The 27,843-nt window shown below is 37.3% G+C and overlaps 1 protein-coding gene across 1 annotated transcript in view; it reads left to right on the forward strand.

Moving 5' to 3' along the window:
• The first annotated feature begins 419 nt into the window (after nucleotides 1-419).
• The window catches only part of LOC138388361 (aldehyde dehydrogenase 1A1), a 53,713-nt gene continuing 26,289 nt past the window's right edge, over nucleotides 420-27,843 (forward strand). Inside the window, exons 1-4 of the mRNA XM_069476399.1 lie at nucleotides 420-514; nucleotides 14,130-14,234; nucleotides 24,411-24,551; nucleotides 27,039-27,168. Of these exons, the coding sequence (XP_069332500.1) occupies nucleotides 449-514; nucleotides 14,130-14,234; nucleotides 24,411-24,551; nucleotides 27,039-27,168 (442 nt within the window). The 5' untranslated portion in view covers nucleotides 420-448. The remainder of the gene's footprint in view (nucleotides 515-14,129; nucleotides 14,235-24,410; nucleotides 24,552-27,038; nucleotides 27,169-27,843) is intronic.

Raw genomic sequence — 27,843 nt, forward strand, 5'->3', positions numbered from 1 at the left:
GAGAACAAATGCCCTTTGAGATGTTTTCAATACTCAAATTCTCTTAAGTCCATCAGAGAACAGAAAGTTACATAGTAGCATACAAAGCATGAAAAGTCAAAAAAATAATAACTGGACTTAGTGGCCAGAGCAGCTGCGCTGCATACTCTCATCACAGCTTTCGGCTTTGTAAATTAATTCATCTGCAAATAGTACACTGTCTCCAGATGCAACTTCAATGCTGGAGAGCTGGTTTCTTAAGGATTTAAGGTTAAAGTCAAAGGCTTCCTGCTCTAGGTGCTACAAATAAGTAGTGTAGTTTTCTTTTTTTGCTCTGAGTTTGTTCATCCAATCACATCCCAGTATGCAAATAAACTTTAGCCCTTGCAGATAAAAAGGAACAAATAAAGCCAAGTGCTCTATCAGAACCAAACTGCTTGTCACCTGTGTTCCAGGAGCTGAACCAGAAATGTCATCCTCAGGCAAGCCAGACTTACCTGTTCCACTCACCAATTTGAAGATTCAGTATACCAAGGTTAGTACAATTTGTATTTGCTGCTTTGACTCGGGTTTGTAAAAACTACATTCACTTAAAGCATGAAAGGTCAATTTAAGTAAACTTGTGTAAAGAGTCCTTTGCAAATATAAAAATAAAAATAAAAGGCTTGCAAAATGCAGGTCTGGGTTCAGTGTCCTGATCAAATAGTGAACTCTAAATCACATCAGACAGTCTTTCATAAATTTATTTCTTAAATGATTTGCAAGTGAAAGGAATTCTCTTTTGTGTGAATGGTTCTTGTTCCAAGAATCAGCGGACTTTACTAAGCAGTTCTATTAACTTTAGTATAATCGGCATGAATGATAAGAGAAGCAGATACTCATTAGAAAAACTTACTGGAAAGAGCCAGACAAGTGGCAATTACAGAAAACAAAAAAGGAGAAACAGAGCATACTGAAATAGCATCACTTTTCCATATGCTTAATAAAATGAGTGTTTACACAGGAGGACTCAAGTCTGATAATTAGATGAGAAAGCTTCTATTTCAAAAAACTTCAAATGGATGTACATTATTTTGCATATTTGGGGAAAGAAAGCATTCTTATTTATTTCTTCAGCCAAGTTTGTTGCCACTGGGGCAGATGTGTAATTGTTAACTGATAAATATTTAGAGAAATGAGAGCAGGAGCCAGGTCCAGACTTCACAATCTGCAGCTCGGGAGGAGGAGGACGTGGATTCTGCTTGAGTCATTCTGAGACTATCTCTGAACCTTGCCTGTTTCCTACTGTTCCCCTCTAAATGCCTGCTTCCCTGGCAGAGGCTAGAACTCTGAAACAGACAAAATAAACAAGCAAAACACAGTCTAACCAATCTGATCACTTAAAATGATCTTTATGGTGTGATTTAGAAAGTAAAATAAGAAATGAACTACTGCAACTCAGGGGGAGAGCCATTTTGCTTTCTGAATTAATCAATGAAAAACAAAGAGCCTTATAATTTAATGACAAAACAAAAAGTTCCTGATCTTTTACATTTATTTCCTTATATCTAACTATGAATGGTTTTGCAGTCCTAAGTCTGTTGCATTTTCATTTTCATGTGCACAACCTATGAGGAAGTTGTTCAGCTCACTGGCTCTTTTCCTTAGAAAAGTGTCAGCAGAGATCAGATTGTGCCTTTAATACGGTTGACCAGCAGCTATGAAGTGTATTGAGGTATTATTTCCACAAGGTTTTATTAAAGGGGAAAATGTTTTCCATTTAATTTCATTACAAATGGGAACATAAAAAATGTGGTGAACCCATACCCTCAAACAATTTGCATTTGGCAAATGTATGTCCAAAAGATCCCAAGACTCCAGTCTCTCTCACTTCCGTATTCCAAGTTTGTCATTCACGAGAAATTTCAATTCAAAGTGGGTACATTTGAAAATACATTTCTTGAAGCTCAAAATTGCTGGCAATGCTTAGAATATCCCATTACTATTATTAAAAGGAATGTATTTTTATGACACTACCTGGGAAGATATTTGGGGAATCTGGATGTCCCTCTCCCCCAACCCCAGTTTGCAAGTCTTCCTTGTATTTTAAGGAAGCTCTAATGTGAAATAATCTTTCTGAATTAAGCTTCACTTAGTAGTTATTAATTAAGCATGTAAGTAACAGTACTAGACAAATGAGATGGTCCTTAAAATCTAACATACAAGCAAAGATCCAGTGGTCCCTTAACACAGAGATGATTTTAAGATTGAATCCTCCTTTTCTCCTCGAAGTCCTTGCACAAGATCACCCTCTAGGGAAAGTGACTGACCTGAGTGTACAGAAGAAGGCAAGATTCAAAGAGCAGTCATTTGCTCTGTTTAAGAACTTCTAATGCAAGTCAGTAAATTTTGATTTCTCATGCATCTTCTACATACACCGGTTCTGCTCAGATAGCATTTTTTGTTTGATTTATTGGTTACAACATTTTCACACTTGGTAGGACACCAGTTATGTATGTAATTAAATCTAAATGGGTGAGCTTTTTCAAATACCTTTGCTGTGTGTGTGTGTGTGTGTGTGTGTGTGTGTCCCACTGGAGAATTGTATTGGATTTTCACTTGTAAGAGGAGTGAATTAGAAAAATGATGGTTATTAAGTACATTTCCTGGTTGCAAACCACGGAAGCAAGAATTTTATAGTGTCTGAGAAATTACCTTCTGTGACCAGCCCCTAAACTCCTGTATTCTTTCTTTCTTCCTAAAATTGTTCTCTATTATTGCTAGCAGTCTGTCTATCGGTCACTGGGGCAAAGCAAAGGGAAGATACCACCAGGGTTGAGTAACAAAAAATTATTGCAACTGTAGTAGAAAAACTACATACTCTTGAGCCTGAGGCTGCCTTTCACTCAAACAAAAGAATTCATTGACGCGTATCTTCCTATGACTTATTTTCTAGTATAGTCTGATTATTTCTTTGTTGGAGTAGATTAAAGAGAGATCAGAGTTTAAGAGATACTTTCTAAAATGATACAAAAGCTTTTGGAATTTAAAACCTCAAACATTGTTATAAATTCACATGAACTCGGTTCCCAACCCTACCCTCCTATTCTCCTTTCCAATTCTAAGTGAATCCCATGTCTGCCAACCCATCCATTTTACGGAGCCTTTAAATGAAGAGCTGCTTTAAAGTTATGTGATTCTTGGGCCAACTGCAACCTCTCTGTGCCTCGGTTTCCTTGTGTATACAATGGGGATTACAAAGGCACCTATTTCCTGTGGTAGATGAAAGTATTACATGAATTTAATGCATATAAAGCACTTGAAATAGTGCCTGGCACAAGGGAAGTGATTGATTAATGTTAGTGATCCTAGTCCTATTTATTTTTCTGAATACTTTCCAGTTTTTCCAGATTTTTTTCTTTTACCCAACCTTTCCTAGACCTGTTTCCCACAAGTGTTGCTCTCATCTCATTTTCTTCTCTTGGTTTTGCTGTCACTCTGTCTTGCACAGTCATGTCCCACCTGGCAAAGGTTGCACTGGAGCAAGTTCTGAGGGTTTATCCCGGATTTCAGGGATCAAGAGTTTTCTCTTACAGGATTTGGTAACTTTGTTTTCCATGTTCCCTTCACAATGCTGTGGCTTAGTCTTAAAAAAAAAAAAAAAAAGAAAAGACATAGGAAATTCAAGAAGACAAACTTTCTCAGACAGGATTTAAACCCCAAAATGTTTAACTTAATTATTAAACTCATTAAACAATTGTTTGCTCACTCTATAAAAGATCTTCATCAGCTGATGACATTCTATACACACAAACACACACAGAGGAAATAATCATACCTAAAATTCATTGTGTTTGCTCTTCCAGTGTAAGTTCTTTACGATGACTTTATTCAATCCTCACAATAACCCTGTGAGGAGTCACTGTTCCTTTTTTACAGACGAGGGAACTCAGGAACAAAGTGGCTAATGACTTACCTAAAGTTATACAGCTAGTAAGTGACAAAGCTTGACTGTTGGCAGTCTGAGCCATCACACTAACAAGTGACTTGTCTAAGGTCAATGCCACTACTTTGGGACATCTAGTTGCTGGAATCCTGGCTTGTCCTCCTTTCTTCCGACTTTCATGTGGCCATTCCTGACTACCGGAGAGGCTTTCCCGTGGGCTGCTCCAGCTGCTCAGCTGTTCCTAGGCCAACAGGAGACAGTTTGCAGCCAATTTAGAAAAAGAGAACAATAGGGAAGATTGGAAGGAAACAGGTTTTCTGTGTTGATTGAAAATGTGGGGTTCGGGGTGGGAGAGGCTGTGAGGCAGAGAAGACTTAGACACAGGTATGAAATTTCTATGGGAACTACTTTTCTTCAACTCCAGTGGAGTAACTTTTGGTCAGAGTAGGAGATTGCTTTCCTGGATTTCTGGTTTGTTTAACCCACAAGGGTTAAACATATATTTTTTTAATTTTTAATTATTATGGGTACATAATAGTTGTATATCTTTATAGGGCACATGTGAAGTTTTGACATAGGCATACAATGTGAATTAATCAAATCAGGGTAATTGGGGTATTGAAGGTACATTTTTTCATAGAAAAAGTTATGAATCATTGAATACTAGATGCTGGGTACAATTTGAAGTGGTTTTCTTTTTTTTTCACCATTATCCCTTTTTAAATTCTTACAACAAACCATTTCAGGCCACATGCATTTTCAAATACCCCACCCCACCCCACTGTTCACTCATTTCTCCCTTTTTCTTTCACTTTCTCTCATTTTCCCCTTCCCTTTATTAAATCATTGAATGACTGCTCTGTGCTAGGTCTTGTGATACAAGAAGGGCGATATGATTCTTGTCTCATGGAGCTTATATCCCTGGAAGGTGTGTGCGGTACCGTGGGGCAGAAAACAAGCAAGCGAGAGAGCACTTTCATCAGATAGCAGGATAAATGCTTACAGGAAGAAAACTGAAAGCTGAGAGAATACGAGGGAAGAGCTTACTTTTGATGAGGTTATTAGGATGGGGCCCTTTAAGGAAGGGACATTAAAGGTAAGTCTGAGGGATGCAGAGAATGAGGTGGCCGGGCAGAGCAGGGAAGAACGAAGATCTAGAGGTGCAAAGATCTAGAGGTGCGAAGATCTAGAGGTGCAAAACCTTGTGGACAAGAGCTTATTATGTTCAAAGAAATGTCCAAAGACTAATCTGGCTGGAGTAAAGTGAGTTGGGAGAGAAAGCATGAGATGAGACTAGAATACAGGCTGGGGCCAGATCGGCTGCCGGATTTTATTTGAGGGAAAGCACTGAGGAGTGCTTAAAACAGGACCCGACTTAGGTTCAAGCAAAGCTGACTGTGCTGCAGCACGGCTTTCACTTGGGAAGTCTTTTAACTCCCTTCTGACTGAGGCAGTATTTTGTTTGCTTTGGGCTTGGAAGCAGTTAAACAAATAGCTGAATGATTTGAAGGTGCAATGGTTTCACTAGATAAACCTGGCTTCAATTTCAGCTTTCGTATATATTTAACGATGTTACCTTGACCACGCTTCTAATCTCCTTGAGCTTCAGTTCCTCCACCCGTGAACTGGGAACAATAATGATCACCTTGGAAAGTGGCTGTGAGAATTAAGTGAGGTAATGGTGGTAAGTGCTGGGCACTTATTAACTACTCGGTCCCTTTTCTCTTTAACTTTCCTTCCCAAGATGACTCAGGATTCTAAGATTATTCAGTTCCCAATGTAAATGGCATTTATATTTGTATCACTTATCATAGTTAAAAACTAATTTCATATATTTTTCTCACTTGAGGCTCATAACTACTGGAAAGGAGCTAGAAAAGATGTTGCCAGAGTCCCATTTTAAAGCTGAGGATCCTGAGTTCAGAGACCGTAATTGACTTGTTCAACGTCACATAGCTCTTAAGGTGCAAAAACAACTAGATTCTGCATTTTTTCATTTCAGATCTGATATTTTTCCTCTAAAGACTAAAAACAGTGGTACTCAAATCTCACTCAAGAAAATGTAATCAATAAAAAACTTAAATAACACATATGCTAAGAAAAGACGGTACTGTCCCCGTTTCCTAGTTGTCTCTAACAACTGTCTTCACACCCATTACTGCATTGGTATCATTCATTCCTTACTCCTGTTGAGAGAATAGACCTGGGCTGAGGTCTGAGCTTCTGCACGGCTATCAGTCAGTCTTTCAGGGTTTGCTGATGCTACTCAAAGTGTGATCTGTTGATCAGCACCAACATCTAAAGTCTTGGGTCAGCCTCACAACTTTACAAGCAGCGACGACCTTCCAGATATCCCGGGATCTGCGTTCCTGCTTCTCCTGGACACTTGCTCACACCCAGCCAGGCCAGAACCATTTACCTTCCCCTTCAGAAAGTGCCAGAGCCCAGCAGGAACCAGATCATGGCCATAAGCCAGTACAGTAACAGAACCAACCATTGTGTTTTACTCCTGGGAGATAATCATTAATTCAGAACGCAACATCTTAGCTCATCTCTGAGGACTGCTGTCTTGGCAAATTGTTTTGTCTCTGGCACCTGTCTAAGAAAAATCTAATCAATAAACATTTAAAGTAAGGCATACATGTCCTAAGAGAAGGTATTATCCCCATTTAATAAGGATTCCCACTACTACAAGTTTTCAAGTGATTTTTTTAAACTTGGACTTTACCTATTGAATTTGTCACTATGTACTTGCTAGAATAAAAGAGCTGGATAAGAAACACCCTTAAGTATGAAAAAGAGCTTATCTGAAGAGCAACCTAAAGTTAAGGTATCACCTCTGAAATGGCATGGAGATTCCACAGGATAGTACAATACGCATGAGCATGAAAGAAACCTCATGGAAATACAGGTGTTGATCAAATGGAGATATAGTTATCTCAAGACAACAGTTATCTGGTTTGGGATGGTGGTGGCGGGTTGGGTTAGGTTATCAGGATGCTATTATAATTATGGCCAGGGGATAGGTTACACATTTACCAAACGTAAGTGGCAACGTAGAGCCATGCTCAAAAGAATTTGGGAAAGTATTGCTTCATAATTAAACAATTAAAATCTAATAAACCAGAAAAGTAAATATTTGAATAAACCTGGTTTTCATGACACTGATATGTTTTGAGTGTGTTTATGTGTGTGTATGGATGTATGTATTCACAAGCTTAGAAGCATTACTTTCAAAGGATGTAAAGTGTTGCTAATACTTGGTTTTCTAGTATTATGATATTGCTAGTTGGTTTATTACAATGTTGGAATTGCTAATAGAAATTTGTTCACTGTGAATTTGCACAAATATCACATCTCTCAAAATTTTGCCTAAACTGCTCCCTCCCCTGGTCCAATTATGTATTTCCACTGCTCTCCTAATACTTTTTTAGAAGTCAAAGGATTATAAATAACAAACTCAATTATGCTCTATGTCTGGCACTTTCTTTAGAAGGAAGAGGACTTACATGCAAGTAATTGCATTATTGGGTCTTGCAACTGTTAAATACATGCAGCACTATCTAGTATCTTTGATACAGGGTATGTATGATATACAGAAGTTGTTGACAAGTATTTTTGTCATCTGTAGGTCATAGTACCAGTGTGGTTCAAGATAAATGCTGTGGCATCTTTTTTTTTTTTTTTTTTCCCTCTTACCGAATTGGAAAAGGTCAAAGGGGTTTTTCAAACAAGAAAAAAGAGCATATACTCATGTTACTATCTCAGACCCTAATATAAAACAGAAATGAAAGGAAAATTTTATTTCTCCTCTTTTTGTTTTGGTCAATCTCTCGTTTTGTTTTCATTCCTTTGACTGCAGTTAAAAAATTTTCCTCCCATCTGTTATTTCCTCCTTCATTTCCTTCTACATTTTTCAACTTTGAGTCTCAACATTTTGCTTTGCTGCCTCAGGGTTTGAGTTGAAGATGATTGCTAGAGATCCAGCCTTTATTCTTTTAAATGTTTAACACCCACCTGACTTTTGTTCAGTCTCCGTCCATAGTTATTCATCCCCCGTCTTGTTCTTTCTCCCCCTCATTCTCCACTGCCTTTGGAACTTTTTTTAGGTTCCTAAGGCTGAGAAAAGGTTCACACAACACACATCACTCTCTGCACATTGACACTACGCATCGCTCCCCATGCTGTGACTCAGGCTTTCAGATTTGGAAATCTCAGGTTTGGAGGGAGTCAGGGGCTCTCCCCTTTAGCCAACAGGCTTCACAATTTCATATCAACAGATAAGGCTATTAGGTCTTTACTTTGCATGTGAGTCAAATCCAACTTTATCCAAACCAGATATATTTTGAGGAAAGTGCTTACTTATTTAGAATTGTAGCATTATACCAAGTGCCTTAAGACATAATAGCTTTTACTCTGGAAAGGCAATTTTTTTTTTTTTCAAAATTATGGCTTATTCTTGGAAACAAAACTGCATCCAGGAAACAGTCACTTATTTGTCAAAGGTAATATGATGCATCTCTTAAAACCTGACATATCTAAAATTGAAAGAGTAAAGATCAATTTTTAAGTTGCCTCAACATTCCCATTGATTCCCCATATAAAAAACACTTGAAGTCCAAGAGTATGCATAGGCATCTATAATTTCCAATCAGTAGTGGGAACCTAAATTTGATATCTACTGTACATATATGTTATTCAAAAGTATCCTGAGTCCAAAATTCATAATTAGAATATAGTTAATATAACGGTTAAATAGGACCCAAGAATATTTTACTTTTATGATATCATTCCTTTTCCTTACACTTGCTAAAGGCACACAACAAATGGAAAATGAGGTTGTTGTCATGTTAGAATATTTTAACAGGCCTAAAAGATTTTATAATTATTGCAACAAACATTCATTAGCCTAGACTTTCTCCACATAACCTTTAGATACACCTACAGGAAGGGTGAGTATACAAAAACATTTGGTAGCATAGCTAGAAGGCAAATGCCAAACATAAAGCTAATAAAGTTAAGACAGAAAAAACAAGATAATTAAGGTAGTTCTTAACAGTAAATTCTCCATAGCTAAAGGGAAGAAAAGTACAACATAATACCTGACCTACCAATCTAGATCATCACAAGATCTATGCTCAGTTCTTTTTTTACGCTGAAAGGCCTCTGTAGGAGAATGTACACAATTCATAATTTGCAAACTGTACTATTGCATCACTCTACTCTAAAACCTGATGACTCCAAGATTGGATTATTAGTCTCTGGGCTAATCTCCTGGACTCTGGTTGCTCTACTTCAAGTCAATTTTGGGTACTTTAAAATCAGTATTCATAAAACATCCATTTGATGCAGTCATTCCCTGATATCCAGAATAGAATACAAACTTCTCACTCTGGGAATCAAGCTCCACCACCAATGCACTTTATTTTCGTCGTCAGACCTTATCTATAACTTGTTTTTGCTGAAACTCTCTGTTCTGTTAGGAGCTGATCTCTTTACTGTGTTACAGGACTTCCCAAGGTTGGTGCCTCCTTTGCTCCTTGTTTTTCTTTCCACCAATCCAATCCCGTCCTTCAAGGATGCGCTCTTCCAGCCTGCCTCCCTCCATATCATTTATTGACTAAACCACTGCTTTGGCCACTTTACTCCACAACCTTTAATTCTTTACTGCTGATCTTGGTATAAACACACTCTCCTTCGAGATTATAGAACCCTGGAGAGCAGTGGTCATGGCTAACTCGTCTCACATTTTCCCACAGTACCATGCAGAGTGTGTCTCAAGTATTTACTCATTATTTCACAAACACTTTTCTGATGGAACAAAAGTGACTAGCCAGGGTTATGTAAATGTAAGCACAAGTTCAAATAAAGGTTGGGTCTACCATGTGCTCTTATATTAAATGTTAAAAAAAATAATACAGAGCAGTTTCTGGTAATTTGGGATCTGCTACAGTTGATCTGTTCTGTTGCCTGCAGGCTGCCAGATAAACTTGTGTTTTGACTTTAAGTTAATGCTCATTTACAAAACATTCACTGACTTTAATCTGAGGGGGGAGTTTTATGTACAGTTTAGACATAAGATTTTGATGATGAAACTAGATGGTACATACATATTGTAATGAGTCTTTCACCAAAAGAAATTATGTAGAGTGAAATAAACTCTAATGTATTGAGAGTATATTGAGAACTTGAAACCACAAATTATTACAGACCTAAAGATAAGAGACTCAGGCAAGAGCTGGAAAGTTTCAGCACAGGCCTAACACGATGTAATCAATTCTGTATGTTGTTTTTATTTTATTTTTTCGTGAAATCATACTGTAGAAGAGTGGAATTCTGGGTATATCACTGACAGAATGATATTGTGTTCTCTTAATTTAGAGATACAAAGTCTGAGGAGGTAATACAACCTTCACGGCAGACAGAAGGTAGGACTAGCAAGTGGGAGTAAATCTAATACAAGTTTTGAAAGGCTCACTAAAAAATCTGGGACAAGTACTGTAATGTCTTTAGTTTTTCATTTCGAATTTCATGCACTGAGATATAGCTATCTAACATTAACACAAAGCAGAACATAATATGGGATTTAATAGTAGAGCACTAACATGTGTTGGATAACAAAAAAAAAGAGGTTAAATCCAGTTGGAGCAACTGGTGAAATCTTCATGAGGAGATGACACGTTAAGCTGGAGTTTGAAGGGTAAGTAGAAGAAAATAGTGCAACTCCAGTGTGAAGGACAGCATGAGGAAAGGTGTGGAGCGAAGAACGGCATGGTGTTTGAGGCAGTAGAATGAATCTGAAATAAAGGGTAAACTGAGGGACTGTAGGACAAAAAGTTGGAATAGCATATTGGGGCCAATTCACTAACCTCCTTGAGTGCCATGCTGAGGAGTTTGACAGTGGAGAATCACCAGTGTTCTAAGGAGGGGGGAGGGGTGCAGACAAAATCTAAACTGGGTTGGCTGAGGAAGATTATGATAACAAGGTGAAAATTAAATCTTAATTAGGCAGAGGTAGGTGGCAGGGAGAACAGGGAAAGGTTTTTTATAATAGTATAGAACAAATTGAGACAAAAGGGACTGTGTGTGTGGAGACTTGCATGAGCAAACTTTAGAATTTCAGTTTGGGATGGGAGCAGCATAAAGCTAGAGATGACAGGGATCTGAATTTGGGACAGATTGATTAAGGTCTTTCCCAGTCATCCCCTGGGAAGAAAAATAATAAGCAGCAAGGGCTAAGGATGGATAAAAGAAAATACTCTTTAAGAGTAACTATGGGAGTCTGTAAAATGTGTTTCTGATTGCTAAAGTGCTGGTTCACTCTAAGAGACATTTAAATCAGCACTTAAATCTGAATTTATGTTTCTTGCAATTTTGAACTAAGAAGCCAATGTTTTTCTCAAGGGGTAATATGATTAATTTTATGACCTTCATCTGTATTCAATTATCCTGTCAGAGAAAAGGATTTTCTTGATACTTCCATCTATCTCAGACCCCCATATATGTATCTTTGAACCTCTGGTCTCTCCATCCGAACTGCTTCAGACTCCTTCCCCCTTCCTTTATGCATGCCCACGTCTGTTTCATGTCCATTCCAGGCTAGACTACAATTCTTTTGAACTCCTCCAAATATATAGGATGCTGCTGCTTTTTTATATGGATAATTGTTTTTGTCTGAACAGGCAAACAAGGACGCTTCTCCTCCTCCCCATTTTAGTTTATTTTTTTTAATTTTTGATACTCTTTTATTTTATTTCTGTGCAGATGCCACAGAATTGGGCTCTAGGGGTGGAAGGGGAAGCCGGTTTACCTCCATGAAGAGTTCTTCTTTTCTCCTGGGGCTGCAGCCATTGCCACCACTGTTGCTTCTGCTGCCACCAGTCTGGGCCCAGGTCTGGGCCCAGCCACCCCCTCAGACCATGCAGTACCCCAGGCTGCCCTGCACCTGCTCTGCCAGGTATTGGGCCAGCTTCTTAGTGCACATGTTGCCTGTTGTACCATGGGCCCACTGGGTGGTGGGATAATTTGATGTTTTTTGGTTCTTCTTTTCACTTTTCTGTATTTTCTTCAAGAATAGTTAATATTTAAATAGCTAGACAACAAAAATGATTTTTTAATATAAATTATGTTATCAGCCTTTTTACTAAATTTCTGCCTTTGTGACATTGCATTTGATTATTTATAGAGGATATACCAGAACAGGGTCTGTCATTAGGCTGAGAAAGCACAGTGAGTAGCACTAAAGAAAAACACTATTCAATGATATTTGTTAAAGCATGGTAAGGAAGACATTATTCAGGACCATCATGATAGGTATAGGGACCACTGCAATGGGGTCTTGCAGAGGGGGGGGGCGCAGATTGGGCTCAATTTCAAACACAGAATCTCCTCCCCATTTTATATAGCAAATCACAAGTATCACAGTGTACTCATGTGTAGAATGCTATGGGTCATAGCCATGGGTAGCCGATGGATTGTAGGTTATTTGATTCAATTGTACTTAAGAGCTGTTTACTGAGGCTAAAGTCACTTGATGGCTGGAATTGTGTTGGACACTGAGGATAAACCAGAAAACTAAACAGACACAATCCTTGACCTTATGGAACCTACAGCCTAGGAGGGAAGGCAGACATGTAAAAATGACTATTTAAAAAGTGACAAATTTCACAATGAATGCATAGGAGACCAGGGAAATATTTTGGTATAAATAATCTTGTAAATCACAGAAAATAGAATTAATTAATAATACTTAAGCATTTAGGGATACATAGTAATATATTTTATTTATTTGACAGAACACTAAGCCATGTCATTGACACTACATGATAGAATATCTAAGTGGGTGAACACTCATATGTTGATTTCAACATTCATAAACACTCATAGTGTTTATGTCAAATATATACAATATAAGTAATGGATCTAGCAATGTATAATCTTGATAATGATCAATGAAAAATTTTTAATAACTAATTTGCATTTATCATAGCAACTTATTAAAATTTGGAGGGGGTACTTCAATACATTCACCCTCAGGGTTGAGCTATCAATGATTTATCTTTAAGTATCAAGTAAGGAGGAGTGTCAGAATTAAGATATATGTTATAAACCCAGTGCATATGTCACCCTTCTTATAAAACTACATGTTTCAGCTACCCATGATTCCAAATTAAATAAACTAATTCATCATGTCCTAAATGCAACAGAAAATTGTAACATAACATCCAATACTATAGTTATGATTACATATTATGTATGTATTTTGTATTTTATTTTTATACTTTAAATAATGAATAAGAAAAAGTGAAATACACAAGAAATACAGGGATGAAAGAGAGAAATACTAGCTTTTGTCAGAAACAGAACATAGATTTATTTATCACAAAAGGGATATTTATTAATTTGACGTTGTCAAATATTTTTCTCTACTAAAAAGTGAAGGAGATATCAAAGCTGACTGCTTAATGAAATGCAAATTCAGTGATGTAAAAGTTGAAACAGACTTTTTAAATGACATACTGATGCTTTTTAATATTTCTATTACAGTACACATGGGACAAAATTGCATATTACTAGAGTTCTCTCTTTTTTTAGATGTATATCTTAGATATCACTAAGAAATCTAGTACCCGATGTCATTTGAGGACAAATAAATTATCAGGAAATCTTTTGAAAAAGAGAATGAAACTCCTATGCTTTTAAAAAGCCAGTGAAATCATGTCATTTATTTTTTTCTGAGAAAATGTCTTTTAAAATCATTTACTTAGGCAAAATTATTTTACTAGCTTTAAAACAGTAAAATAAAAAGGATTAGAAAGTAGTCACTTATGATACCAAATCACCAGTAGCCCAAAATGAGGATGTTGAGAAATTGAAGTGGAAAACAGAAGCAATGTTTTACAAAGATCCAGCCCACTAACGCCTCCACTCTTGCCTCTAATGCACAGCTATTTCAGGTAAAAGCATTCTTCTCTAGATTGTTTTCTCCAGTCTACATTTTCTAGGGTTGAAATGAGTGCATATCTTCGTGAAACTTAAAAGCATTATGTACTTTATTTTAGCATGCGCATACATCAGATGTTTTAAACAGCCAAAAACTTTTGAGGGGTGAAGGAATATGCATCATTTAGACATTGTGTAATGCTTTAGTTTAAGTTTATAAAAATGGCCAAATTTGGCTGCATTTTAAAATACCTTTTTGTCTACTTTGTCTCCATCCCTACAGATCTTCATAAACAATGAATGGTATAATTCCGTGAGTGGCAAGAAATTTCCTGTCTTTAATCCTGCAACTGAGGAGACAATCTGCCATGTAGAAGAAGGAGATAAGGTGAGCTTTTAAACACTAGTTCCATTTTTATGCCAGATTTCCTGGTTTCTTGCCATTCTGAACTCACAAACTCCATTGCAAATTCAAGATGTGTCATGAAAATATGGCTTCTGGGGCAGTCTGGGGTAAGTTGTTCTTGGTACATAAAGACGCTCAGTAGTCATGTCACAATGACGATGAGCCTGTGCTTCTGAGTGTCTTGGGGAGGTTTGCATACAATTTTTTCTTGCTTGATTTTCAATTGAAATAGTGTCTAGATTTATTATACAGGCTTCCTAAGAAGGGATTAATCATAGTTTGAAAAGAAGAGGGATCCTTTATTCACATAACATTTTTCGTTTTAAGTTGCTAGTGAAACTAAAATGTTAACGTAGAACTTATAGAACAATATATTACCAAGTTATTTTATTAAACATAATTGAATTAATATTAATCAATACCTTTCAAATGGAATTTTAAAATGACTTAAATTGAATAACAGAAGTATTGTTATTCTCCAGCTGATAATAGTAACAACAAAAACCAAATTTTATTTAGTGATAAATGTTTTCAAATTCTAAATGCTGTTTTAATACTTGCAGCAACCCTATAGAGAAGGTGTCATTTTTACAAATAATGATGAAATGACAGAATCAAAAGGCTAAGTTATTTATTCGAGGTCACATTGCTAATAAGAAATGAGCATTGAAATGTTGTCCTTCTGACCCCCTAGCCTACGACCACCAAGGCTACCGCTTTACCTTGTAATTATTGTGAATATAAGGTTGGTTAATATTAAACAACCTAGGTAGGGTGTGAGGAGAGTAAAAGCCTTCAGAATTTTTATCTGGACACATACGTAAAAAAGTCTAATCTGAAATAATTTTTCTGTTCTTTAGTTGTCCAGACATTACCAAGCTTTAAATCTCTGTAACATGAGATAGAGAGGTATGTTGTTTTGCAGCGGGAAAAGACCTCTGGGAGATGAAGTCAGCAAAACCCAAGGATAACACCATTCAGGACACTGCATTTCGATTAACTGTTGCAGCGCATGCATGGGTCCAGTGTCTGTCCTTTTGTTGCCTTAGCTCCAGTCAGGGAGATCACAAACCTCAAGCTCCTGAGCCACACAGACAGACCTGTTCTAAGAAAACAATAGATACCAGTGGGCACTTTTGGATTTGGGGTACCCCTGAATTCAGGTTGCAGTATTATCAGAACAAGGGAGACCCATCTGATAGAGGCAGGAGTGCAGAGTTTAGCCACAGGGGTCAACAATTTGAGCAGCAGAAACAGAACAGCACGCAGGTACATATCACCTGCTTTCCGATTTCCCTTTCTGTGTAGACCAGAGAGTTCCCCAGTACACACATTTTTCCTTCTGCTTCTCACTATCTCTGGGCAAAAGTCAACACACAAAGGTCCTTTATAATATTACTCAATCCTTGTTCATGGCCCCCGTCCCAGGCCACCCCATCAACCTAAGAGCTTCACCTTCACCATGCACAGTGTCTCTCTCCAAACATGGCTTGCTGCTCACTGCCTGTGTGCATGTCCACAGCGCAGCCCTCAGGACCTAGTTTAAGCGGCCATCTGTAGTAAGAACACTGAGATTCCACATTTGTACTAACCCTGTTTGGCTTTCTGCTCCTTTTTGTGTAAGATGAGGAGATTGGAAATGCTTAGAGAGTTAAATAAAATATACAAAGCTCTTCAACGATGCCAAGTACCTAATAAATTCTCAATCTCTACAGGATTTTATACTTCTTTAAAACCTTCTCTGACCTTCCCAGGTAGAATTGCCCTCTTCTGTGCCATTATGGACCATTTGCCTGTTTTATAACCCTTGTGTATTAAACAGCTTTTGGTTAATTTGTCTGAGACAATATGCTTCTTGTAGAGATCAACAGTATATCTCACATTTATGTCCTTGGTTTCTGGTACACTATAGGTGATGCAGCAATGAAATACTCTCTTCTGTCAATCTTTGAATTGCCATATACCTCACACACCTTCCCTGAGGAATCTAACCTGATTATTGACCAAGGCAGTGATTCTCAAAATTAAGCCTACATCAGAAAGTCCTGAAAGGCTTGCAAAATGCAGATCGCTGAGTCCCACTCACCCCCAGAGTTTGTCTCAATAATTCTAGAGTGGGGCCTGCGAATTTGCATTTCAGGTGATTCTGATATTGTTGGTTGGGATGGAGGTGGGAGAATACATTTTGAAAACCACTGAACTAAAGTGTTGAACCGTAATTGTATCTCCTCTCAAGCATTAACATTTAATAGGGGGCATGGATTTTGGCAGGTGAGAAAGTTAATGATTTGGAAGCTGTGCTGTGGCAGTCACTGTACCTCTCTGAAATGTTGCAAGACTAAATTTGGGTGAGAAATACTGACCATCCCTGGCATAGTCTATAGGAAATTTGGAAGCCTGTGTCTTATGACTCATTCTCAGAAATAAGGAAAAATTTTATTCTTCATATTTCAACAAGAAGGACTGAATACCTTTTATCAGAGACTCAAACACTCCTTTACCTCAAATGTCCCTTTACTTGCTTGAGTGGCTCTAGCAAGCCAGGAGAGGGGAGAAAAAGCAATGAAGGGCAAGGTGAGGACAGAGTGAGCCCGTGACAGCTGCCTACCCTCTCTCTCCATACATATAAATGCCACTCAGGAGGGAGAGAGCAGCAGATCTGTTTGCAGTTTGCAATTAGCAAATGGGAAAATATTTTTGATGTTTTAGCTCTGGAGCCTTGAACATTTAGCTTTGCCACAGGGATTAGTTTTATCAGTAAAACAAATCTCTGCTCCTGAAGTTCTAGTTGAAACCTTGTCAGGTAGTCTGAGGACTCTTCTTGGCACAGTTTGCAGGATTTACCTTCTTCCTAACTTGCAGTAAGGGAAAGCTGATGCTTATACTAGCAGCCTTAGAAATCTTTGCCACTGACGTGCTCGATGCTCATTGAGAGTTAGCACTGCTCAGACAAGCAATCAAGGACGCTCAGTAACATCCAACAAAGCTTCACACCAGGTCACGGTGCTGACTGAGGTATCTGGACATTTGATCACTGAAACTCAGTTGTTCATGGTACAAACTGTTCATGGTGAGCTGCTGTTTGCTTACCAACCAGCACTCGCCTATTCTTTTTGGAATTATTCAAAACTTTTGCTTTTAAATAATTATTGATGTTCTTGCAATTTTGCTGGCAAATGTATAGTAAACTCTGATAACATTGCTTCATGAAAGGTACAAATCAAGTAAATTACAGTCACAGTAAACCCGATATTCTGGAACTGACTCTTTAGATAATGAGCCAAGAGGTTTTAGGGATTTAGTTTAGAAGTAGAATGGCGCTCACAATGGGTATGTACCTCCTTTCAGTGGCATTATAAAGACAGGAGGAGGGGCCAGAACAAATGGAGGTTACAAAGCAAAGCACAGATGTGGGTGGGAACTGTTTTCTTTTCACTTCAGTGGCTCTTTTAGGCTCTATGGACTAATCCTGAAAACTGCTTTTAATACTAAAGCATGACCCAACAAATAATTGGTGGGGATAAAAGTAAATGTCCATTAAAGTAAGTGCCTGTGACAGGTGTAAAAGTAGAACTGGCCTGATGACTATTTTCTGCATCTCTGAGTGAATCTGGTGTGGAGATGGACCACGTGGGAGTGATTGAAGAGTTCAGTTCTCCCTTAACTGTGCTCAGCAGCCATTTGATATCTCAGCAACATTTGAACTGTCTTCATACTCAGCCTGTGGCCCTTTCCTCTAAAAAGGAACATTCTAAATGCCATCAGCAAAAGTGTTATTAATGTTGGCAAATCTGAGTTTATGTGCCAAATTGTTTTCTGGTTAATTCAAAAATCATATCTCTGAAAATGTCAGTCCTGGAATAAAAATCCAAGAAATCCTAGTCTGGGAATTAAGACAGAAAACAACCCTGATGCCTAATAGCTTTGAATAATGTAAAAATTTTTGTTATATAATGAAACCTATTAAAATATGATTTATTATATAAATGTCATAGAAGATGCATCCTTATATAAAATCAGTGTAACATGAAAAGTTTGTAAGATAGGTAAACAAATTATTAAATATTTATTGACTGCCTATTGTAGGTCCTGAATAGTAAGACATATCATAGCTTATAATACAGATAGTAGTAAATATTGAAAGGATTTCATTATTAGGGCAGCCTTGCAGAGCTATAAGAACTAGATTTTAGAGTCAGATATGGGATTACATTTTGGTTCTAGTACCTGCTGGATTTCATGTGTGAGCCATAGTCTACTCACCTGAAAACCAAAGTGATTGATGCTTAACTATAGCAGTACCAGTGGGACTGTAAAGGACTTACCTTGTGCCTGGAGCTTAGTAGGCTCTTGACTAGTAGCTATCAACAAGCTGAATTAGTCTGGTGAGGGTTTAGGTAGATTGATATTTGAACTGGGTGTTAAAGAATATGTAAGATTTTGAAAGTAAAGTGGTGCACTGGTAGAACATTCTAGGCAAGGAGAGTTACAAGAGCAAAGGTAAGAAGGAGCTGGGTCAGATAGAGTAGAAAAAATGTGAACACTAAGTTTGAGTGGGTGAGGTGAAGCCCAACAGTGTTGGACCTTGAGAACCAGGCAGAGGAGTTTGGCTTTCAAACTGTAGATAAAAGGAAACAGTTGTAAATGTTTGAAAGAGAAAGTGATAAGATAAAAGTACTTGAAGGTTAGCCTGGTAGCAACAGGCAAGACAGTTGAGGGAGAAAAGAGAATGAACTTGGGAAGGCTATTGACAATATGAAGTGAGAAGGGCCTAAATAGTGCAGGACAGTGAAAACGGAAAGGAAGATTAGAATATACTAGAACTACCAAGGGTTATTGTTAAGGTTGTTTTGACTGCTAGGACTACAGTAACAATTGCCACAACTTAATCAACACTTAGCATGTCTGTCACACAGAAAATGTGTTTCAAGTGTTACTTTAATCTTCAACACAGCCCTGTGAGGTAACCATGTCCCTATTTTAAAGATAAGAAAACTGAGCCTTAGAGAAGTCCTGCCACAACATATTTCCCCAGAATATTTTTCACAGTTTATAATAATGTATTGGGGTGATGGTTTGGTTGTATGTCTCTCTCATTTGATTGAATATTCCAAAAGGGCCATCTCCTTACTTCATTTTTCTGTCATTAGCAGCCTGATGCTAAGAATATTGCAGAGTGGCATGTTTATCAATCAAATCTTTAGATGGATGGTTGTGTAGTCAAATAGCTCAAAGCTTACATAGCTAATAAGGAGAAATCAGAATTCAAATCTGGATTGTTTTTTTCCAAAACTATATATTAACTATCATTATTCTATTTCCGTTCCTGTAAGGTAAATATAAGATATAAGAAAAGGAAGGGCATGATCCAAAAGACATAAGCACAAGAACATCTTTATTTATAGCAGCATTCTCTAGGGATGTGTTTTCCATATGTCAGAGTTGCTTGTCTTGAAGCCAGTTTCTCCATATCCCTTTAGGAGGCCAGGATGCCTATAATGCCCCATATTTGGCTAAGGCTGATGGCAGGACACTGAGCAGAAGACCCAAACGAAAGCTGTGTCACACAGATCTGTTTAAACACAAAGCAGCGTACATTTTATAGGCCATGGTATCCACAGATCATACTGGCAATCTCAGATTCTTACAGTTTGTTTTTTTAAATTTTTTTTTAAACATTGCTCTCTGAATTTAACTTAGAAAAAGTTACAACCTGTGGCATGAGACAATGTCCAAATATAAGCAATCAATGTGATTAACTGAATGCCCCAAATATGCAGTGTATATATATTTCTCAGGAAAGGAAAGCAATAAATGCATGTATTTTATTGTATATACTCATCATTCTCTCAAAAGTTTTACAGTGAGATATACCAGTGTGTGAGGTATTACAGGAAAAGAATCTTTGTTTTGTAGTCAGTAGATACCATCACTTAATCAGAACAGATTACACTTCTAAAACACCCTTCTTACCCCAGGTCTTCTTAGTTTAGTGATAAATACCATAAATATTTTATTTAATTTGTAGACTTATAAGTTTGGGGCACCTTGAATACAGCCTAAGGAGGGGAAAATTATTTTGAGGTCCATGTCTCTCCAAGGGAAAGGTGTCATTCTTGGTTGAGATTTAGCTTAATTTTGGACAACTTAAAACAGTAATTAGCCCCTCCCCCCACTAATTCTCAAAGGGAATTATGTCTCCTGCAAAAATTTGCAAGCTCCTGGCCTATGATGTCATGATTTATGGAGCACACATAGTTTCATACAGTGGCCAGTCCTATGTACAAAGTAACATTGACATAATCTATGCCTTTAAAGTGCTTGAAACTGATTTGATGGAGGAAAAAAGGGCTTATGAAGTAGTAATGAAAGAGGCAGGGTGGTGATTCTTGTAGTAGGTATATTCTGTGGAGCAAAGAGGTCTGAACAAAGATCTTCAGGGGAATGCGGTGGCCAGGGCAACGTTACTGAGGTGGATTAGGAAAGAACCAGAGGGAGATACCTGGGGTAGAAAAACACAGGAAAGAAGAAAGAGCTTGCAGGGAGGCAACTCAAGAGGGAATCAAGGAGGGTAAACTGAGTGTGGAATCACTTTACTATTTGACTTTTGCTGAAATGAATGTAGTTTGAAGTAATACATTACTACTAATAAGAAAATGACTTCTTTATCTATTTAGTGATTAAAAGGATCTCTTTGTTTCCAAATCAGAAATGAGGGGCTGCCCCCTGCAGACCCTTTGATATACCAAGTCCACACCCTCCATGCCTTTTCTCTCTGCACAAAAGGAATGGGCACATGTTTATAACATTTACTCTTCAACAGCAAAGAAAACTTCTTATTCACCCTTTAATAGGCCCTTCATGAGAATGGACAGGCTGTAGAATCAACAGAGATCAAAGAAGATATTCACTACTTTGGATCTTGAGCTTAGCCCAGAACTCCTATAACCCAGTCACCCATGGAGTGTAATGTGTGGTGAGAGCAAGCAAAGGCTCTACAGTGAGATGACCTCTGTTTAAAACTTGGTTCATTTTTGTTCCTTTGAATAAATACCCAGTAGTGGGATTGTTGGATTAACTGGTAATTCTACTTCTAGTTCTTTGAGATATCTTCATACTACTTTCTGTAGAGGTTGTACTAATTTGCAGTCCCACAAGCAGTGTATGAGTTTTCCTATCTCTCCACATCCATGCCAGCATTTGTTGTTTTGCAACTTTTTTTATAAAAGTCATTCTCACTGGAGTTAAGTGATATCTCATTGTGGTTTTGATTTGCATTTCCCTGATAATTAGAGACATTGAGCATTTTTTCATATGTTTCTTGGCCATTAGTCTGTCTTCTTTTGAAATGTTTCTGTTCCTGTCCTTTGGCCACTTTTTATTGGGGTTGTTTGATTTTTTTTTCTTGGTGATTTTCCTGAGTTCTATATAGATTCAACCTTTTATCAGATGAATAGCATGCAAATATTTTCTCCCATTCTGTAGGTTATCTATTCGCTCTAATGATAGTTCCCTTGGCTGTGCAAAAGCTTTTTAATTTGATCAAGTCTCATGTATTTATTTTTATTGTTGCTGTGATTGCTTTTGGGGTCTTCATAAATTCTTTCCCTAGGCTGGTGTTTATAAGGGTTATTCCAACATTTTCTTCTAGAATTCTAGTAGTATCATGCCTTAGGTTTAAGTCTATTATCCATCATGAGTTGATTTTTATGAGTGGTGATAGATGTGGATCCTGTTTCAGTCTTCTATATGTGGCTATCCAATTCTCCCAGCACAATTTATTAAATAGGGATTCTTTTCCCCAGTGTATGTTTTTGCCTGCTTTGTCAAAGATCAGATGGCAATATGAGGATGGTTTTATACCTGGGTTCTCATCCTCTTCCATTGGACTATGTCTCTGTTCTTGTGCCAGAACCTTGCTCTTTTGGTTACTATAGCTTTCTAGTATAGCTTGAAGTCTGGTAAATTGATGCCTCCTAATTTGTTCTTCTTGCTTAAGGTTGTTTTGTCTATACAGGGTCTTCTCTTGTTCCATGTAAAGCATAAAATTATTTTTTCTAGATCTGCAAAAAATTATGTTGATATTTTAATAGAGATTACATTGAATCTGTAGACCACTTTGTGTAGTATAGACATTTTAACAATGTTGATTCTGCTGACCCATGAGCATGGTATGGTTTTCCATCTGTTTATGCCCTCTGCTATTTCCTTTCTAAGTATTTTGCTGTTCTCCCTGTAGAGAGAGGAGAGAATACCTAGTAGTGATCCTAAGTATTTTATTTTCTTTGTTGCTATTGTGAAAGGTATTGAGTCTTTGATTTGGTTCTTAGCTTGACTGTTGTTGGTGTATAAGAATGCTACTGATTTGTGTATGTTGATTTTGTAACCTGAGACTTTGCTGAATTTATTTATCAATTCCAATAGTCTCTTGGCAGAATCTTTGGGGTTTTCTAGATATGAGATCATATCAGCAGCAAAGAGCAATAGTTTGACCTCTTCTTCCCCCATTTGGATACCCTTGATTTCTTCGTCTTGTCTCATTGCTCTGGCTAGACTTTATCACTATGTTGAATAGAAGCGGTGATAGAGGGCAACCTTGTCTGGTTCCAGTTCTAAGCAAGAATGCTTTCAGTTTTTCCCTGTTCAGTATGATGTTGGCTGTGGGTTTGTCATATATGGCTTTTGTCATTTTGAGGTAAGTCCCGTCCATCTATGCCTATTTTGTTAAGCATTCTTATAAAAGGGTGCTGAATTTTGTCAAATGCTTTCTCTGCGACTCTTGAGAGGATCATATGATCTTTGTTTTCAACTTCTATTTATGTGGTGAATTACACTTGTAGATTTGCATATGTCAAACCATCCCTGCGTCTCTGGATGTAGCCCACATGATCGTGATGGATTATTTTTTTGATGAGCAGAAGAATTTGGTTTGCTAGGATTTTGTTTGGGATTTTTACATCTAGATTCATAAGGGATATTGGTCTGTAGTTTTCTTTTTTGGTTGAGTCCTTTCATGGCCTTGGTATCAAGGTGATATTGGCTTCATAAAATGTGTCAGGGAGGAGTCCTGCCTTCTCAATGTTGTGGAATAATGTCTGCAGGATAGGTATCACTTCATTCTATAAAAAAGACATCTGCACTCAAATGTTTATAGCAGCCTAATTCACAAATGCAAAGGTGGGAAAACAACACACATGCCCATCAATACATGAGTGGATTAATAAAATGTGGTATATGTATACCATGGAGTACTATTTGGCCATAAAAAATGGTGAACTACCTCTTATGTTATCCTGGATGAAGCTGGAGCCCATTATTCTAAGTGAAGTATCACAAGAATGGGAAAACAAACACCACATGTATTCACCATTAAATTGGTACTAATTGATCAAAACTAATGTGCATATATGGAAGTAACTTTCATTGGGTGTTGAGCAGATGGGAGGGGATAGGATGGGATGGGTAAACTCATACCTAACTCAGGCAGTGCAAAGGCAATTTATGTAACCAAAGCATTTATACCCCTGTAATAAATAAATAAATATATAAATACATACACACACACACACACACACACACACACATATATAAAGCATTTAGAAAAAAATTTATGAATTAAATAAGATCTGTGGCATGAGTTTATTTCTTTAAGAGTCATGTTTTTTAACTACTTTAAAGTATATTTTGATGATAAAATAAAGCTTTCATGTCTAAAATAAATAAATAAACTCAATTCAGCCACTTTTAGTTATTGATCTTGGGCAAAGCTCCTCTCTTTTTGCTTTAGTTTCTTCATCCATAAAATGAGGAACATGTTTGTCCTATATAATGACTGAAAATTAAATGAGTTAATATGTGTAAAATTATTAGAACATTGTTTGAGATATGGCAAGCATGCAAATGATAGCAACTATTTCTATAATGTTTATATTCTAGAAAATCAAGCATATGTGAGATGCATGGAGCTTGTCATTCTAAAGATTATTCAGCAAGTGTAACTCCAATATGGTATAGTGAAGTGTGCACAGTGTGCTAGACGTTAGGCTATTGGATACACAGAGCCTGTTTATAAGGAGCTTCAGTCTATTTGAGTTATTGCCATTGGATTGCTGATCGAGTATGTTCAGCCTACTAAATTAAATTTTCTTTGACTCACAGGAGGATGTTGACAAAGCAGTGAAGGCCGCAAGACAGGCTTTTCAGCTCGGTTCTCCATGGCGTACTATGGATGCTTCAGAGAGGGGACGACTATTATACAAGCTGGCTGATTTAATCGAAAGAGATCGTCTCTTGCTGGCAGTGAGTATTAACCAAACTGAATAGATAGAGCTCTCAAAAGTATTTATTGTATGAATTGGCAAGTTGTTTTGGTTTTAGTGATCACAATGTGCTCTCTACTAATAAAATGAAAAGACTTTATCTCACAGCTCTTCCATAGGACATTTACCATTGAGTTTTTGTTTTGTTTTGTTTATTTTGTTTTGTTTTAGACAATCTCTTTCTATTGTCCTGGGTAGCATGCAGTGGTGTCATCATAGTTCACTGCAACCTCAAACTCCTGGATTCAAGCAAACCTCCTGCCTCAGCCTCCCAAGTAGCTGGGACTGCAGGCGAGCACCACCATACCCAGCTAATTTTTTTCTATTTTTTGTAGAGACAGGTCTCTGCTCTTTCTCAGGCTAGTCTGCAGCTTCTGAGCTCAAGTGACCTTCCCACCTCGGCCTCCCAGAGTGCTAGGATTATAGGCGTGAGCCACCAAATCCAGTTTACCATTGTGTTTATTCTCAAATATTAATCTGTATTCCAGCTCTGGATGATGTTAATTTCTGCTCCCATAATAGATTCTATAGTCTCGATGTTGGCAAACCCCAAGTTAAACCAAATTAAAGAAATTTATTTCCTTTACCTTAAAACTTCTCAAAGCCTTTAACAAAATCACACATAGAATGAATCTCCTGGAAGGATATACTGAGTTTCTTAAAGTTCTTGAGCACTGAACCCTTTCAGGTGAAAAACTCATCATTTGTTAAAGGTGCCCAAAATATTTCTCTAAAATAAATCTTATTTTTCTTTAGCCCACCAAGGTATTTGATAAATGGCTACATTTTCCCTTCCTGAAATGTCTGTTCAGAAGGGTCATAATTAAATGATATTTTTTTGACAGGTGAAAAGGGCAAAGATTAAAGAAAAAATCTAATCATGGATGTGTGTATAAAAATTATGTTTTTTCTTTATATTTTAGCAATTAGAAGAGTCAGCACATAATATCCTTGGGGAGGGTATTTCCTTGTTTTTTGTCTACTCAGTTGGGCATTATAATGAAACCAGTTTAACACAAACCAACACCAAGATCAAGTTCCATAAAAAAATTTTATTACCTTTAGAATCTTAAAGTGGCAGTTACAAAGAAGGCTGCTTTTAAAAAAAATCAACATTAGCAATTATAGTTACTCAAAAAAATTACTCAAATGATGATTCAGCATAATTCAAAATATGCAAAAATATGGAACCAGAAACTATGTGCAATAAAACTGTATTAACCAAAATGTCCTGTAGGAAGAAAGCAGAATTTGCTTAAACTTGGCTTCTCTCATTTATCCAATCTGTTGACTGCCTGTCAACATAAGGTCCTATGGGGAAAAAGTACAGTCATAAAAAAATCGTGTTAGATTAAATTTTGAGATGGTAGACAGTGTAACACAGAGACAAGACACCTTTAACAGTTTATCATGTGGATATTCCTGCCAGATAATCACCCCAGCAGAACATTATATCCCAAAGAGCTCTTTAAAGTTCTGCTTAAGAAGAGAAGGAAAAGAGGAAATAGATCATCCTATAATGGTTAGGGAACTAGACTAGAAAATGTTGAACTTTATAGCCTGACCATTCAAATGATAATTATGATAATAATGGCAAAACTGGGAGTTTCATCATTAAAAATTCTGAAGTAAATTATAATAAAAAATCCAGGTGTTATTTAAGTTTGTACGAATAGATTGCTTATATCCAGATGGAATGCAAAAATTAAAAATTATTGAAGCATCATTAATAGTCACTGACACTAAATTGTCACACAAAGTTGGATTACACAATAAGTGAAATCATGTTGAAACTCTGATCTGACTAAAACTGGATACCATTCTCACCTGCTGTGTATATATCAAATTGTGACTGATTCCTAGAAAGTTTTTTAGCTGGAAGTCATTCAAAATGAGATTTAAAAAAAAGCACTGGGCGTTACAAATCAAAATCTCACAACCCTTTTTACCAAGATCTTACTATGTAATCTCAAGAAAGTCATTTAACTCTGTTTGGTCTCCTTTTTAAAAAGAGGAAGTTATACAAGATGACTTAAGATTTCTTTTTTGCCCGGGCTAGAGTGCCATGGCATCAGCCTAGCTCACAGCAACCTCAAACTCCTGGGCTTAAGCAATTCTCCTGCCTCAGACTCCCGAGTAGCTGGGACTACAGACATGTGCCACCATGCCCAGCTAATTTTTTTTCTATATATATTTTTAGCTGTCCAGATCATTTCTTTCTATTTTTAGTAGAGATGGGGGTCTCGTTCTTGCTGAGGCTGGTCTCGAACTCCTGACCTCAAGCAATCCTCCTGCCTCGGCCTCCCAGATTGCTAGGATTACAGGCGTGAGCCACTGTGCCTGGCCTTAAGATTTCTTCTATTTCCAAAATTCTCTAGCACATGATTATTCAAAATATTGGCTACACATTTTTTTCAATCCAAAATTTTTATGGAATTTTAGATTTGGGGTTTGATCTGTTTTTCAGACGATGGAAGCAATGAATGGTGGAAAACTCTTTTCCAATGCGTATCTGATGGATTTAGGAGGCTGCATAAAAACATTACGCTACTGTGCAGGCTGGGCTGACAAGATCCAGGGCCGTACAATACCAGCTGGTGAGTAGCTTTGGGAAACCCCTAGGGGTGGCAGTAGCAGTGAGGAGATTACTATAGAGCTGAGTAATTTTAAACTCTCCCTTTTAAAGACATCAACCAAGTAAGGGAAAATTGTTTTCCCCTAGACTTTGAGACAACATAGCTCTGAACCTGAAAGTTCTGTTAAGATTCATCAAATGGGTTTTAACACTGTTTCAGCATAATCGCACAGAAGATAACACTATGGATATTTTAGAAAATATTAAACTGAGAACATTCTTATGGCTGGAATTACTGATTGGAGGCAGTTGTCTCTCTGAGGGCCCAGACTTTTTAAAGCTGGCCTCTGAAATTATTTATTTGGGTTTTATTCCAATAGTGACATTTTCACCCTTTCTATAATGTAATTATTTACACCTCTTTGCATGTCCAGGATGAGTCAGTTATGATCATCTGTGCCTGGTCAAACTCACTAAAGTAGACCAGACTAATTAAACAAACTAATTCACATTGATTTGTTTCAAACAGCTTCAAAGCAAGAAGGAACTGTGTTTATAGCCCGAGTTAAGGATTCCTGTGTGTGAACGTGTATGTGTGTAGTGGAATATGTACATAATGGGATAGAAATATTGAAAAACATTTTATATGAAATATTAAAAAGCATCACTTTAGGAAACACTATTGGTAGAATTTAAT

This window comes from Eulemur rufifrons, chromosome 7 (assembly GCF_041146395.1).
Source record: "Eulemur rufifrons isolate Redbay chromosome 7, OSU_ERuf_1, whole genome shotgun sequence".
NCBI lineage: Eukaryota > Metazoa > Chordata > Mammalia > Primates > Lemuridae > Eulemur > Eulemur rufifrons.